The sequence below is a fragment of the Rhinichthys klamathensis genome, unplaced genomic scaffold, assembly GCF_029890125.1.
Source record: "Rhinichthys klamathensis goyatoka isolate OS25496 unplaced genomic scaffold, OSU_Roscu_1.1 h1tg000015l_1, whole genome shotgun sequence".
In the NCBI taxonomy this organism is placed as follows: domain Eukaryota; kingdom Metazoa; phylum Chordata; class Actinopteri; order Cypriniformes; family Leuciscidae; genus Rhinichthys; species Rhinichthys klamathensis.
This window is the reverse complement of record NW_026606567.1, coordinates 1551719-1567543: the sequence shown is the minus strand read 5'-3', so window position 1 is coordinate 1567543 and position 15825 is coordinate 1551719. Positions and strand designations below refer to the sequence as shown.

At 39.5% G+C, this 15825-nt stretch overlaps 1 protein-coding gene across 4 annotated transcripts in view; it reads right to left on the bottom strand.

Moving 5' to 3' along the window:
* sdk2a (sidekick cell adhesion molecule 2a) overlaps nucleotides 1-15825 on the bottom strand; it is a 140347-nt gene that overhangs the window by 43939 nt on the left and 80583 nt on the right. For all 4 annotated transcript variants that reach the window (XM_056272437.1, XM_056272446.1, XM_056272454.1 and 1 more), the window contains exons 2-9: nucleotides 14657-14816; nucleotides 10231-10337; nucleotides 9445-9592; nucleotides 8187-8320; nucleotides 5650-5761; nucleotides 5305-5495; nucleotides 3364-3447; nucleotides 3091-3285 (exon numbers count right to left, since the gene is read on the bottom strand). In XM_056272437.1, the coding sequence (XP_056128412.1) occupies nucleotides 3091-3285; nucleotides 3364-3447; nucleotides 5305-5495; nucleotides 5650-5761; nucleotides 8187-8320; nucleotides 9445-9592; nucleotides 10231-10337; nucleotides 14657-14816 (1131 nt within the window). The remainder of the gene's footprint in view (nucleotides 1-3090; nucleotides 3286-3363; nucleotides 3448-5304; nucleotides 5496-5649; nucleotides 5762-8186; nucleotides 8321-9444; nucleotides 9593-10230; nucleotides 10338-14656; nucleotides 14817-15825) is intronic.

The following is a 15825-nucleotide window of genomic DNA, read 5'->3' as shown; positions in this document are numbered from 1 at the left end:
CTCATTTGGCTTTTAAAGGGCAGTACTAACACAAAAAAAAAAAAAATTCTTTAAACAAAATAAGAAAACAACTCATGGCTCTTAAAGCATCGTGTTGCCATCTTAAGCACCAGTGAATGTTTTCACCTTCACCTAATTGTCTATGATTCCCTCAATTGTCCTCAGAATCTCAAAATCATACAGTCACTGTTGAAAAGGGTTCAAATATGCAGAAGATGCTAGAAAAGCAAAGAATGTGAGGAACCTGGAGGATTTTTTGCTCAGTTTATCTGCTCAGGACAAACAAGGGACTCATGAACAACCATCAAAACATAAAAACAGTCATTAATCATCCAGGTAACACGATACAATATTAAGATTCAACAAAACCTTTTAAATTTGTGTAAATTCAAGTAATATTTTGTCTTGTGGACTATAATATCTATTATGTGAAACAGCTTATTCAGGACATTAATATAAATATAAATAACACTAAATATTTATGGTTTATAATTTACTTTGAACTGCTCTAATTTTTAGTCCCCCATGTAGTCAATAATTGTATTCCTTAAAACTCATCTTTGATCACCAAAATAACACATGCCTTAAAATAGCTTGATTGTATTTCACTTAATTTAGTATATGAATATGCTAATCACTCACACCAGCTCGGACTACCTGATCCACTCGTTGTAAACGCTACAAAATGGCGAGTGGAAATACTGGTTTAATTCAGCCATACATGTTTGAACCAGAAACTGATTCAGAAGAAGAAGTGGAAGAGTGGATTAAACAGTAGATGAATCAGAATGGTAATGTGTTTTATGTATCGCTCTCTAACGTCACATAACAGTAATTAATATGATTAGCCTTTCCCTTGACTACGTTATCAAACGGCTAATAATGTGTTGCTATGTTACACAAACCATGTTCCCGTTCGCCATCTCAGAGTCAGAAAGCTGCCTTCTGAAAATCTGCATCCTTAGTAACACTTTGAACAACTCAGAACGTCAGTGGATATACACTCACCGGCCACTTTATTAGGTACCCCATGCTAGTAACGGGTTGGACCCCCTTTTGCCTTCAGAACTGCCTCAATTCTTCGTGGCATAGATTCAACAAGGTGCTGGAAGCATTCCTCAGGGAGTTTGGTCCATATTGACATGATGGCATCACACAGTTGCCGCAGATTTGTCGGCTGCACATCCATGATGCGAATCTCCCGTTCCACCACATCCCAAAGATGCTCTATTGGGTTGAGATCTGGTGACTGTGGAGGCCATTTTAGTACAGTGAACTCATTGTCATGTTCAAGAAACCAATTTGAAATGATTAGAGCTTTGTGACATGGTGGAAGTAGCCATCAGAGGATGGGTACATGGTGGCCATAAAGGGATGGACATGGTCAGAAACAATGCTCAGGTAGGCCGTGGCATTTAAACGATGCCCAATTGGCACTAAGGGGCCTAAAGTGTGCCAAGAAAACATCCACCACACCATTACACCACCACCACCAGCCTGCACAGTGGTAACAAGGCATGATGGTTCCATGTTCTCATTCTGTTTACGCCAAATTCTGACTCTAACATCTGAATGTCTCAACAGAAATCGAGACTCATCAGACCAGGCAACATTTTTCCAGTCTTCAACTGTTCAATTTTGGTGAGCTCTTTCAAATTGTAGCCTCTTTTTCCTATTTGTAGTGGAGATGAGTGGTACCCGGTGGAGTCTTCTGCTGTTGTAGCCCATCCGCCTCAAGGTTGTGCGTGTTGTGGCTTCACAAATGCTTTGCTGCATACCTCGGTTGTAACGAGTGGTTATTTCAGTCACTGTTGCCCTTCTATCAGCTCGAACCAGTCTGGCCATTCTCCTCTGACCTCTGGCATCAACAAGGCATTTCCGCCCACAGAACTGCCGCTCACTGGATGTTTTTTCTTTTTCGGACCATTCTCTGTAAACCCTAGAGATGGTTGTGTGTGAAAATCCCAGTAGATTAGCAGTTTCTGAAATACTCAGACCAGCCCTTCTGGCACCAACAATCATGCCACGTTCAAAGTCACTCAAATCAACTTTCTTCCCCATCCTGATGCTCGGTTTGAACTGCAGGAGATTGTCTTGACCATGTCTACATGCCTAAATGCACTGAGTTGCCGCCATGTGATTGGCTGCTTAGAAATTAAGTGTTAACGAGCAGTTGGACAGGTGTACCTAATAAAGTGGCCGGTGAGTGTAGTTCATCATATAGCATCGTTATATACATCATATACATAATTCACCCGCTATATTGCTAAATGTACACGATTTTTCATATCAACAGAAAAAATATACCAGGACCTGGCTTCTCTTGCATCACAACAGTTAATGATATGCTAAAGCCCACCCACACGTTGTCCTGATTGGCTACAAGGTATAGTTTGTGACATCAGAAACACAAGCGATTTCAAACTGTCTTTGGTTCACTGCAGTTTTAAACAGAAAATACTCAGCAATGGTGTTGACTTATGAATTTGCACATGGTTTGTCTTAAAGCATATTAAAAACACCACAGACATATAGTCAAAATTAAAAATGTGATTTTCACCAGAGGGGAATTTTTTAAATTATTACCTTCTTGCATATTGTGCAAAATGATGAACTGTACATTCTATCCCCCATTCCTAACCTTAAACCTTGCAGAAAACTGCTTTATATATATATATATATATATATATATATATATAAAAAAAAAAAAAATGCACACACACACACACACACATCAGAGGATTTAAATACAAAAATATAAGAGCCATTGCTCCCTAACTTCCCTAACTTGACCAAATCAAAGATGTCTTTTCAAGCTGTCTATTAAGCATTACATAAATGGTGGACACAATAAAGACCTGTCCAGTGCAGACAAAAAAATCCATTATTCTTACGATCGTTCCCTCTTAAACTTGGAATAATCACTCTTTTTAATCTTCCCTTCTTTCTGCAAGCAAAAGCTACTGATAAGTCACAGACTTTATAAAATGACACATCTGACAGCAGATAAGGAAGAAGATGAATGTACGGGAGAAGTGTAATGAATGAAGACAAGAGTTAATGACAGGCCCAGATGGTGCTTTGACGTACTGGTGACAGCAAGGTACGTGTTCGTCTGGATCTCTCCCGCTAAGTTGCGAGCGAAACACTGGAACATTCCGGTGTCGTCCGGGAGCAGTCCATTTATCTGCAGACTGCCACCCACCAGGACTCTGTAACGAGGTGTCTTCACGGGGCTTATGGGCACAGCATCCTTATACCACACTATATCTGGCTGAGGAACACCTGCAGGGGCATAGGAAGAGGAGTGTTATCTAACACATCCACACACGCACACACACACGGACAGACGCACAAACTCACCACGAGCTTGGCATGGGATGTCTACCACCTTCTCCATTTCAGCAGTAATGTGTCTGTCGGGCTCCTTCACAAACTGAGGATGTTCTGCACAGAGTTCAGGTGAGTCAGTTGTGAGAGTACTTGACCAGACTGAAAAGCATACTTTTTTTTTTTTTACCATTGCTGTAGAAGTAATTCTCTATAACATCCACCACCTTTTTAACAACCTATATAGTTCAGGGTTTAGGTAAGACTTTAGAATACTGTTCTGTCGTTAATGAATAACTAAACAGGAACAAATGAGCAACGCATTACTAACATTATAGTAACTGCTTTTAACTAACAAGAAACTCTGATTAATGAATTAGTAAGTAGCGCTCAGTTGAATGAGGTAGTTGCTACTACATAGAGGTTCATAATTAACATGAATAATCCATAAAGTACAATTAATTCTAAAGTGAAGATCATGTTAACCCACTAGTAATGACTCAAGGCATACCAAATCCTTCAGAAGGAATTACTAATTATTTAGATCAGTATTCTAAAGTGAAAAACATGATAACTCTCTAGTAATGATGACTGAAGTCATTGTAAGCGTTTGAGGTTTTTGAATAGAAATGATTCAAGTGTTACTACATCCTTCTAGGGGAATTACTAATTATTTGGATCAGTATTCTAAAGTGAAGATCACGAGTAATGACTCAAGTGTTACCATTTTCCAATTACTATTCAAAACCTTACACAAACCCTCTAAAATTGCTAAATAATTAGACATTCCTTCTGAAGGGTTTGGTAATACTTGAGTCATTACTAATGGGTTACCATGATCTTTACATATAATTAATTATACATTATGCATTATTAAAGGGGTGATGAACTGAGAAATCAAATTTTCCTTGAGCTTTTGACATCTAAGAGGTTATCATATTATAAGAATATCCTGTAAGTTTCAGAACTGAAAACGTCCTTGTTAGTCCAATAAAAGCTTTTATTGACACCAGGCTCAGCAAATGACTCGTTTTTCAAAGTGGGGAACCGAGCGTTTTTGAGCTAGGCTCAAAACTAGGGTAGAAAATAGCCTATTACTTATTCATTTTGATGATCATAAGGTCATAGCCTTTTACTTATTCATTTTGATGATCATAAGGTCATAAGTTGACCTCAGACAACAATATAAAAAAAATTAAAAAGCCAGTTCATGACCCCTTTAATGTTAATTATGAAACTGTTTATGGTAGTTCTTTGTAGTCTTCTGCGAGGTAACTGATTAATTATTTATACGTTGTTCATGAAATGTTCAGAGAACATTCAAAAGTAACATTCTAATAAACGTTATATAAAAATGGAGGAAGGACAGTGCCAAGATTCACCCAGAGTTTGCTCAAATCTAGGTGAGAAAACCTTAAAAACCTTTTAGAGGAACGTATTGTGCCTAAAATTTAGCTATGTGAGGCTTGAAAGGAAAGCGCTCTCTTTTGTCCAACACCATGATGATACTATCCTTACCATCATGTATTTCAGTAAAAGCAGAACTTATTTTAGTTCTAGGATCTAGACTTTGTTCAAAGATGTATTTTAAGGACAATGACCCAAAGCACACAGCAGGGAAGGACTTAAAAAAGGCAAATATTTTGCAATGACCCAACAAGAACTTTGACTTTGAATCCAATTGAAATCTGGTGTATGCCTTGAAAATTGCAATCCACGAGTAAATGTGAAAGTCTCGAAGATCACTCAAGGCTGTAATTGCTTCAAGAGGGCTAGTATTTACCATAAGAGATGAATATTTTCATAAATGAGTCTTTTATCTTGGAGAAATTAAAGATTGTTTTTGCATGTCTCTGTGTTGAATTTTTTGAAGATTAAAAAGAAGAAAATGATGCAAAGGGGATGAATACTTTCTGTACAAGGCACATTTTAAACACAACTCTGACGTAACGTTTGACGGGAAGGAGGAATTACCCATCACATGCAGATATGCTCCGGCGCTGACAGAGGGGGCGCTACTGCTTCGGAGGGAGGCTTCACATTCATAGTAGCCGCTGTCACTGACCAACGGTCCACTGATGGTCAGACGGCGGCTAAAGTCCCGGAGGCCTCGGTTTACCAGCACTCCATTTTTCCGCCATGTAATGCTGAGCTTAATGAGAGGCCTGGAGGTAAAGCGAGAGAGAAATACGGATAAACACAAGCGGGGAATGAGAGATAGGAGCGGCCCGAAGGAAACAAATAAACAGAATTGAGTTTTAATAGTTTGATAGAGGTCATTTTGAGTGCTTGTGCACACACACACATACACACACACACCTGGCATTGGCCACACACTCCAGTGTGACTTCAAACGTGCCCACCATCACACTGGTGTTCTTCGGCGGGATTATAATAGAGGGAGCGATGGGGTCTGCTGGGCCGCCAATGTCTAAAGTGAAGCAGAAGCATATAGGCAGGAAAATCACAAATGAGATCTCAAGAGTTTCTCCTAAATTGGTTTGGCTTGCTGTCTGAAATGGTGCAAGATGTGACTCAGGATGTAAATCAGCCTTCTAGACTGCTCAAAGACTAAATATTTCATAGAAACTATAGAAAAATGTTTATATACACTGCCGTTTGGGGTCAGTAAGATTTGTATAAAGAAATCAATACTTTTATTCAGTAAGGATGCATTCAACTTATCAAAAGTGACAGTAAAAACCCAAAAAAGGCTGTTCTTTTGAACTTTGTATTCATTAAAGAATCATGAAAAATAATCACAGTTTCCATAAAAAAATATAGGCAGCACAACTGTTAGAAATTCTTAAGCATTAAATCAGCATATTAGAATGATTTCCGAAGGATCATCTGACACTGAAGACTGGAATATTAAGCTTTGCCATCAAAGGAATGAATTGCATTTTAAAGTATATTCAAATATTTTAAATGGTAATAACATTTCACAATATTACTGTTTTACTGTATTTTTTATCAAGTAAATGCAACTTTGGTGAGGATAAAAACCTCTTGCAAAACTGTACAAAATCGGACTCTAAACTTTTGAATGATAGTGTACAGTTGCATTGACAGTGTCAATGAAAGTGCTCATTTAAAGTCAACATGAAATGATTTTGAAAGAAAATCTTTTCATAATCAATTGACCTTCTGACCTTAATTTCTTTCTGTTTAAATATCATGTTATTGCCCTCAAAATGTGAAATTATAGAAGTAAAATATATTACCAAAAGCATTTCACAGTGAATTAAAATGGAGAACAAAGAGAGACATTTGCTTTATTCTCTCGCTAATGAAATTTTGATTCTGAGGAATAACACCTTGATAATCTCCCACGTGTCTCCTCTAGACTTTCAGAACAATATCAAAAAAAGTTTAACCAAGCAAGAGATTTCAATATGAACTCATGAACATTTCTCATCCAGATTCTTCCAAGCCCAAATTACGTGAGCTATACAATTAACATGAATTGTACCACTCAATACTTTTACAGTATGTCGTCTGTAAAAGAGTGTGATCTTCTCAGTGGGAAGTGTGTGATCATCCAGTGGATGACCTCTTCTTGACCCCACTGGGAACATTTTGGGTGCCCATGATAACTAAAACCCGAGAAACCACTTGAACAAGCAATCTGTGAGCTATAAAATGTTCTTCTTAGAAGAGAGAGCGAAAGAGAGAAAGAAAGCAAGAGTGGAGAAGGAGGTAAAGAAAGAAAGCAGACTCTAAGCTAAACTCGAAGCTCAGAGCACTTGTTCGTCTCTGCTCAGCCCTCTCCATTATGTGCTTACTATTATGTATGTAATTTTCTGCACCCTCTCCTCTTGTTAGTGCACTGTAATACCTTCACTAATGTGCCGCGCTGCCGAATGGGTCTTGATTGAGAGACATCGTCGACATGATTAAATGCCACGCGATCATTTGTCAGCTTCTGGAAACCTTTAGCTGTCCATTGATTCTCTGCCCTCAATCAGTGATCTCTCTTCTCTTCAGTCTTGATCTGATTACCCTTTATTTGCTTCCCTTTCCATACGTAGACCCCTGAATAAGAGTTACAGTATAGGCCATGGTCTCACAGAGGGTCTTTATGGTCTGCCTCTCTGTTTCATAAATCTGTTTTTGTGGGGTCTATTAAAGAGAGGGGCTGTTTTTATGAGGGTGATTAATCACCCTGTCATTGTGGCACTGCAGGACCACAACTATCATACAAAGCTCCATGAAGCTACACCACATACTCGCAATCTACAGTGCAGCGAGTTGGGGAATATTGATCCATGAAAAACTGGAGTCTGAACCAATGTGTGCACTACATTAGGTGTCATGCACAGCCACTAGGGGGCGAGGGAGATGTTTACTTATGAACACGTCAATTCAGCTGTTGGGCAGTGTGAAAAACTCATTTGCAAACAATTAAGATTGTCTAGCAGTTAGTGTAAACGCTCCAACACATTGTGAAGGGGTGCTTATGTAGCCAATTTGAGTCCAGCTCGCATCTTTTTAAACCAATTCTTTATCATTTCTTGTTCTCTCTCAACTATTTGTATCAATGAAAGAGGAAAAAGACCAACAAAATGAAGCAATTTTTAAACCCAAGGTCAACCTTTTTCAAAGTAAACACGTCTTAAAGAAATTATATATACCAAATATTCAATATCAAACATGTTATTTGTTTACCTGTATGGCACGTGAGCATTAACCGACATCTGAAAGCCATGAAAATGCTAAATAAATATTTTAGGTAAGGGGTTCTCCTGACAAAAAAATTGGAAACCCCTACCCTATTGGGTGATTGCAGACTTTTTTTTGAAGGCTCCTGGACTGGACATCATGAAACTTGCACAGATTCTTTATTCAGAACTCACTTTCTACATTCAGGAGGACGGGCTGGCTGGTCTTGTTCTCTCCGTTCTTGTCGTTGACGGCCTGGGCGTAGTACCGGCCCGCATCTGGGGCCACGGCGGAGAGGATGACAAGGGTGTTGTCCAGAGTAAGGGCTCTAAGACGTTCGAGAGAGAAAAGTATAGTCACAAAACCATAAAGCACAACTGCAACCGGCAAACATGTGAGTAAACGACTCAAACACACAGGAGCGTTGAGCAAAACAGTTTACGTCCAATAGGTTGCGATGGCAATGTTATTTGCATTGACGACTCGAGTGGATAAGTGTTTTAGGATTGCTGGAGCTAAAATGCAGGTCATGCGTGAGTGTGTGTGGTTAAATGAGAGTCGACACTTGGAGTGCAGCGAGATTAGAGCCTGTGTATCTGTCAGCACAGGCCTGATCAGCCCAGATTAAACCGACTCCAGCACAATTAGAGTGAGGGCTCTCACAGAGTCCAAATCAAATGCTCCGCGGAATATCAATGCATCGAAGGAGCAACAAACAAGCGGCAAACAAATCGTATGCTGTCAGGCCCTCTCACCATCATATAGGACCATTACTGCCGCTCGAGAGACGCAGAGAGAGAGCAAGAGAGAATGAAGGTCTGAGCAGCGCCGCTGGAGCCTCAGATGTTTATATAACCCCTGCCTCAACGCTCAGCGTCTCATTGGGGATTCCTCATATACTCCAGCTGAAAAACCCTGTCTGAATGTTCTCCAGTCAGTGCGGTGGGGAGCGGGAACACAATCCTAAGTGTCTAAAGCCCTCACGTCACATGTGACATGCTGGACAATCAGCATGAATTATAGATCATCAAACACGCCGGCTGTTTTTGTCAAGCCTCCTGCTGGCGGATGAGGTAAATTGATCTCAGGTGATTACTGAGACCTTTCTAACACGGACCGTGCACACATATACACACACACACACACAGGGCGCAAATTCTGTCAATCATCCAAGGTCATCAATAAAGGCCTTTTGTCCACTTTGTCTAATTGGCTCCCGTGTTGCCGGCTTCCTCTCTAGCCTTCAATCACGTTTAGTCTAAAGTCAACATGGGTTCTTATTATAGCAGATTTTTCCAATGAGAGTTCCTGCAATAAATACTCCTGGAGTGTTTCTGGAAGTTTTGGAGTAATTATACAGTAGTATAATATTCTCTTTCTGTAAGGTATAAAAGCCCTTCTGTGAGAACAGGGGCTATTAAGTTGACTCTGAGCAAATGAAGAGAAGATTACATGCGGCTGCTGGGGGGGATCTTGCGTCCGTCTCTAAACCATGTGATCCCGGGCCGCGGGAAGCTGTGGATTTGTGGCGGGAAGATCAATGCCGCATCCCCTTGGGACACCACCTGAGACCGTTCACCCTCCACAAAGCCTTCCATGTCTGAGAAACAAAGAGAGAGGGAGCAAAAGAAGAAAAAGGAAAGTGAGAGGACAAAACAAGAACACGTACATTGTGAGTCATTTGACAGAAAACACAAAGCTCCAATCTTGTGATAGTGATTGTGATTCCACTTGGTAACACTTAGTCCTAACTTCTGACAAGTTTCTATCATCAGCTTTTCTATATGCTAATTTGTCTGTTCTAAATTAAATCTAAATGCTGCAGGAAGCAACAAAAGTGCCAATCAAATTTTTGTTGGAATCCAAAACCCAAAGCATTGCATTATGGTACGTTAATCACTCTACACTGTTTGCACTAAAGGTGCCTCAAATCATCACCACTTGCCTGTAGGTGCGGTCACATTTACTGTTGAACGGCAAATTTTTGGGATCCACATGATCTGGAATTATACGTGAGAGCGAAGGATTTCCCTGTGCTGATTTCGCAACGAGTTCAAGTTTTGAACACATGGTCACATGGATTGACCATGTTGGCCAACAGAAAGCTGCTTGGTTTGAAAGTGACTTTTGTGAACGGTGTTTCATGCAACAGACAATAACATTTTTGCTCTTCAAGGTAAATTTTGCTAATGTGCCTGCATCATTAAGTATTGTGTTAAGATGTGATGTGAAACTTACAGGCGACCTGGAGTTGTGAACTCCTCTGCATCAGAGCTCCCACCCTGTTCCTGACAATGCATCTGTAGAAGCCAGCATGGGAGCGGTCCAGTGATGAAATTACGTACCTGGTGAAAGAAAATCGGAATTTTATCAACCACTCTTTGCTACATGTCATACTCAAAGAATGAGAGATGGCAGGAAGCCCAAAGCAGTGGCTATAACAAATGGCCTTTGATCTAAAAAAGCTATTTATCGGTCCATAATTAAACACAGTTCAGGCCGCAACACTCAGCCAGCTCAAGGTTTTTTATGAGTAACCTGTTGAAGTAAGAACCCTCATCCACAATAGACAGGAGTCCTCAGGCAGCCCTGATCAGCAAAACACAGGAGAGGCAATACACACGTCAGATAGAACAATGGAGAGAAATATTTATGTGGATGTAGGTTGGATTATGGACTGGGCCAGTGCTCTTGGGCCTTGTACTTGCAGTGGCCTACAAAGCATCAGGCTGGATGACCCGTGACCATCAAAGGAACACCAGAGGGTTTGGTGCACACAGTGGAAGCTGACCACTAGTTGACCCCTTACAGCATTTTTTAGAGAAAACAAAGAAAAAGGGCTGTTGTCTTCCCATTTGCCAAATAGGTAGGAAAACTTCAACACCCATAATGCACTGGGAATGTTGCCATCCAAGGCCACTCCCACCAGTCTGCTATGGATACTCTTGACCAATCAAATACTGCCTTGCTTTAGTAGGAAATACTACTTAGCAAACTTTTAGTCATAGTGGTGTCGATCTGTATTGTTCCCGGGTGCAAGAATTCAAAGAGTAAACGTTTAGCGGGAATTAGTTACTTTTTGTTTCCAGTGAAGGATCCAGCGTGTTGTAGGCAGCGGCTAAAGGCTGCAAAGAATCGTAAAAATGGAGAGAAACTTACAAAGAAAATCAGAAAAACCTCAGTGTTTCTGACGCTGTTGAAAGCTGCTGCCATAGTTTTCCATTTTTTACCATAATGCTGTTTAAAGAGTATAAGTACAGGGTGGAGATACAAAAATGCTAATTATAATCTGTGGTTTTCACGAAAGCTGGAGCTGTCAAAAGTCCAACTTTTGCTGACATATAAACGTGAATTTCTCTGTCCTGGTAGCACGGAGAACGTGTAGACATCGTTCATTTACATACTACCGACATTGTAACAATACAAAAAGTGAGTTGAAAATCTGCAAAGTTATACTTTAAGTGTGGACTAACCACTAAGGCTCTTAAAGGGTTAGTTCACCCCAAAATGAAAATTCTGTCAGTAATTACTCAACCTCATGTTGTTCTAACCCCGTAAGACTTTCGTTCATCTTCGGAACACAAATTAAGATATTTTTGATTAAATCTGAGAGCTGGATCACTCCTCCATAGGCTTCTTAAGGGATCGAAACTGACCGGCCCAAAAGTTATTAAAGACGTTATTATTAAGATTATTCAACTATTCATTACCTTCTCTGTTGGCCTTGAGATTTCACGTAGTTGCGCAACGGTTTTGTGTTGTACGTCAGACACAGGCTCACTATTGGCCGACGCTGGTCATGTGTGTGATGCGTGTAACGTACAACCTAGAAGCTTTGCGCAGTTTCACTATGTGAAATCTCGAGAAGGAAATGAATAGTTGAAAAAAGTCGTTATTTTTGTTTGTTTTTTTGCGCACAAAAAGTATGCTCGTCGCTTGATAAACTTAAGATTGAGCCAATGTAGTCACTTGGACTATTTTAACGATGTCTTTAATAACTTTTGGGCCGGCCAGTTTCGATCCCTTAAGAAGCCTATGGAGGAGTGATCCAGCTCTCAGATTTAATCAAAAATATCTTAATTTGTGTTCCGAAGATGAACGAAAGTCTTACGGGGTTGGAACAACATGAGGGTGAGTAATTACTGACAGAATTTTCATTTTTGGGTGAATTAACTCTTTAAAGTTGGCATGAAATAAAAATTCACCTTATTGATTTTCTAAATGATTTTCACTTTTAAAAAAAAACTGACCTTGCAATGTTAATCAGTCATAACTTTAAGTCAATTTAAACACCGCCCCTTTATTACAATCGATTTCAAGCTTGCATTCAGATCTGCCTCCATCTAATCAACAACTGATGAATAGAAGTTGCCGCACTACATTTTATCTTTTTTGATAATCAGTCTGTTTCACTCAGATATCTGTCAAAAAGAGGGAGAAAAAAATCTAGTTGTTACTTCTGTTTAATCGCAATTTATGGGCTTACAGGGGTTTATTACCAAAAGGGCCATAGTTCCTTGGAACATGCAACGCAAACTCTGACCACTTGGAGCATTTTTTTTTTTACTTCCCAAATAGGGCTACTATGAAAATAAATTAATTAATTCATACAAAATCCACATCTGAATGCTTGAAGGGATAATTCACCCAAAAATGAAAATTCTTTCATCTTTATCTCAACCTCATATTCCAAACCTGTATGACTTTCTTTCTCCACTGAAACACAAGAGAAGATATTTTGATAGAAAGTCATACAGGTTTAAAACAACATAAGGGTGAGTAAATGATGTCAGAAATATCCCTTTAATTCTTGTAGGTTGTGTAGTCACCCTTGTCACTTAAAGTAGGATAACACATGGATGTGGGATTTTTTTTTGTTTTTGTTGCTTTGAACGTCTGCAATCGTAGTCATGTATGCTGTTGAAATAATAATAAAAAAAATTTAAAACATGAAACCATGAAGTAGGTAAGTGTGTTTTTACACCTACGCACATGGCCTCAGTCACGAGCCTGTGACAAGACCTATTAGTTAAATGGAGTGATAAAGAGAGAGCCGAACATGTGGGCAATAGTGCTTTAATTCAACCAGTCAATGCTGCCTCATTTTTAGACCGCCAGCTCTTTTTCCAATACTTTAGTTTTCCTGCATTACCAGTCACAGGTTTAATCTGCTGAAGTAAATTCAAGCTTTTTCTTTGATCGGTAAATGTGAGGAATAGAAGAGAGCAGGTCCTCACTCCCTGAAAAAACAAACCATGCAAACACACACACTTTTCAGTGTCTGAGAGGTAGGAGACTGCTGGGAAGTTTCAGTCACCAGGGATCTTTTGGAGATGCTCTGTGGACTGCGTCGGAAACCGCTCCTATTGTCTTGACTGACAGGCAGAACCCCCGTAGAGAGCAGGAACCTCTGCAAGAGGCCAGAAAATGTCTGACTCGACCATTACTCAGAGTAAGCACCACGGGTAAGTTAGACTTTAGCTATTAGGAAGTCTTAAAATGCAAAGTCAAATAGGAAAGAATCCTGTGGTCAGCAGGTAAAAATAATGCGAGCAAAGAATACAGCTCAGTCCTCTCACTGTGACCAGAGAGAGGGAGAGAGAGAAAAATCACTTGGTTTTTAAATATAAATATAGCTCTCGAAGCTATTGAAAATAATTCACAAGCTACTCGACTACTTGCTTTTGATTGATAAATCCACACTGCCTTCACCAGGGATACAACATTTATGCAGAATACATAAAACAAACCATGGACGACAGGGATCGCTCAGGAAATACATCTCATTCTCATTTAATGTGAGCTGAGAGGCAATATGAGTGTGATTTCATGGCTGCAGAGGGAATGAGGCACTACTACAACTCAAGAGGACTACAATCCACAAATGCTCGTGACTCACCAAAAAAGAAAGGAGACATCATTAAAATAAACACCAGAAAATCTGAATGAAATTAGTTTCAATTGAAAGGTTAATGTTGTATTTGTGATGATGATTCAGCTGTCTGAAGGATAAACGCGTGTTTCTTTAACTACAGTCAGGAACTTACGTGATCTTGGTTAGTTTTTATTCAAACTAAAAGATTTCATTTTTTTCTCTTTGTTATATAAAGGTCACATTAAAATGGTCTTAGAAGCTTTTTACCTGGCCTTGATTTCCTTTCTACCTTTCCAAGTGCCTTTTCTGAATAGATTGTATTACTTTTCTCCCAGATATCTTAAAATATGAAAATCCCCCCCCCCACCCCCCCCCCCCCACCCCCCAAAAAATAACAGTTGCTTTGTATTTTTTTTAAATAAAGATGGAACAGAATACTTTAGCTGTAATTTTGTCAAACTGTGGAAAACATTTGTGTATTTAGGAAGCAGAATATGCTAGCTACACAAAATAGCTGTTTGATTTATTCCTAAAATGTCATTTTTGGAATAAATCGGACAGACTCTTTTGTGTAAATGTCAAAAAATAAAATGTCATTTCCTTCACCATTACTATTTTTACCACCAAATCTTACAAAATAAAATACATTTTTTTTAAATGTGACATCGTGCTTGGAATGTACTTTCGCTGTTAGACTAGTGATAGTGTGAAAAGTGCATTTTCTAAATGTCTACAGGGCCAAAACTTGCAGAAACACTCATACAGCGGTGGGAAGTTGGGAAGTGTCACCTGTACTCCAGGGAGAAACGCGTCAACTCTGTACCATTGTAAAGCCATTTGAACTCCAGGGGCCAGCTGCCCTCAGCCATGCAGGTGAGAACCACACGGTTCCCTTCCAGGTGGATCTGGGTTGCCACAGGCTCCATCTTGAAGTAGGGTGGTACATCATCTGGAGGGAGAGAGAGCGAGACAGAAAGAAAGAGGCTTAGCATGTTTCACCCAAGTAGGACATGTTCCTGGATCAACATACTTGTTATTCCTGAGACAACATTTCTATCAGCCAATCCGATATAAGGGTGAGATTTAGAGTCAGGCTTAGGGCTGAGGTTACATTTACATTTGCATGTATTTATTTTAGCAGAAGCTTTTATCCAAAGCAACTTACAAACCCGAATAACACGAGCAGATTAATCCAAGGGAGAAAACAATACATGTAGAGCGATCATGTAGCAGTCAGATTCAACTGAGCATTAGAATAGTGCAGCACTTAAGCAGAAGTGGAAGTGGAGAACAGTGAAAAACAATGCTAGTGTTACGTTCTGGTCCACAAAGAATGACGAAGAGGAAGGTTCATTTCAACAACATTAAAGGCAGAAAAAGCAACAGTGTGTACTTAACCCTTTCGGTTAAACCTCAGTCAGGATTATTTTTTTATTTTTATTTTTTGCTTTTAGGGCATGACAATCAATATTTGAACTTTTTAAACATTTTTCAAAGAGATTTTCATGTGTCCACTTGAGTGGAAAGTACTCGTTTTTGGCTTTAACCGAAGAGATACTGTATTGGACATAATACAGTAATAACACTGCAATACTATGTGTATTTAACAACCCAATGAATAAAATCATAAAATCATATAAAACTATAAAATATAATACAGCTTTAATCATTGCAAATGCAATTGAGTTTGTTCCCGTTCCACCAGCAGAGGAACTCCATAAGCTAATACAGAGAAGAACTTCATACAAGTTGAACGTCAAGGGCCCTATTTTAACGATCTGAAACGCAAGTATCAAGCGCGAAGCGCAAGTAGCTTTGTGGGCGGGTCTTGGGCGCTGTTGCTATTTTACCGGCGGGATAAATGACTCTTGCGCCCGACGCAAGTTTAAAAGGGGTTGGTCTGAAATAGCTTCATTATTCATAGGTGTGGTTTGGGCGTAACGTGAAATAAACCAATC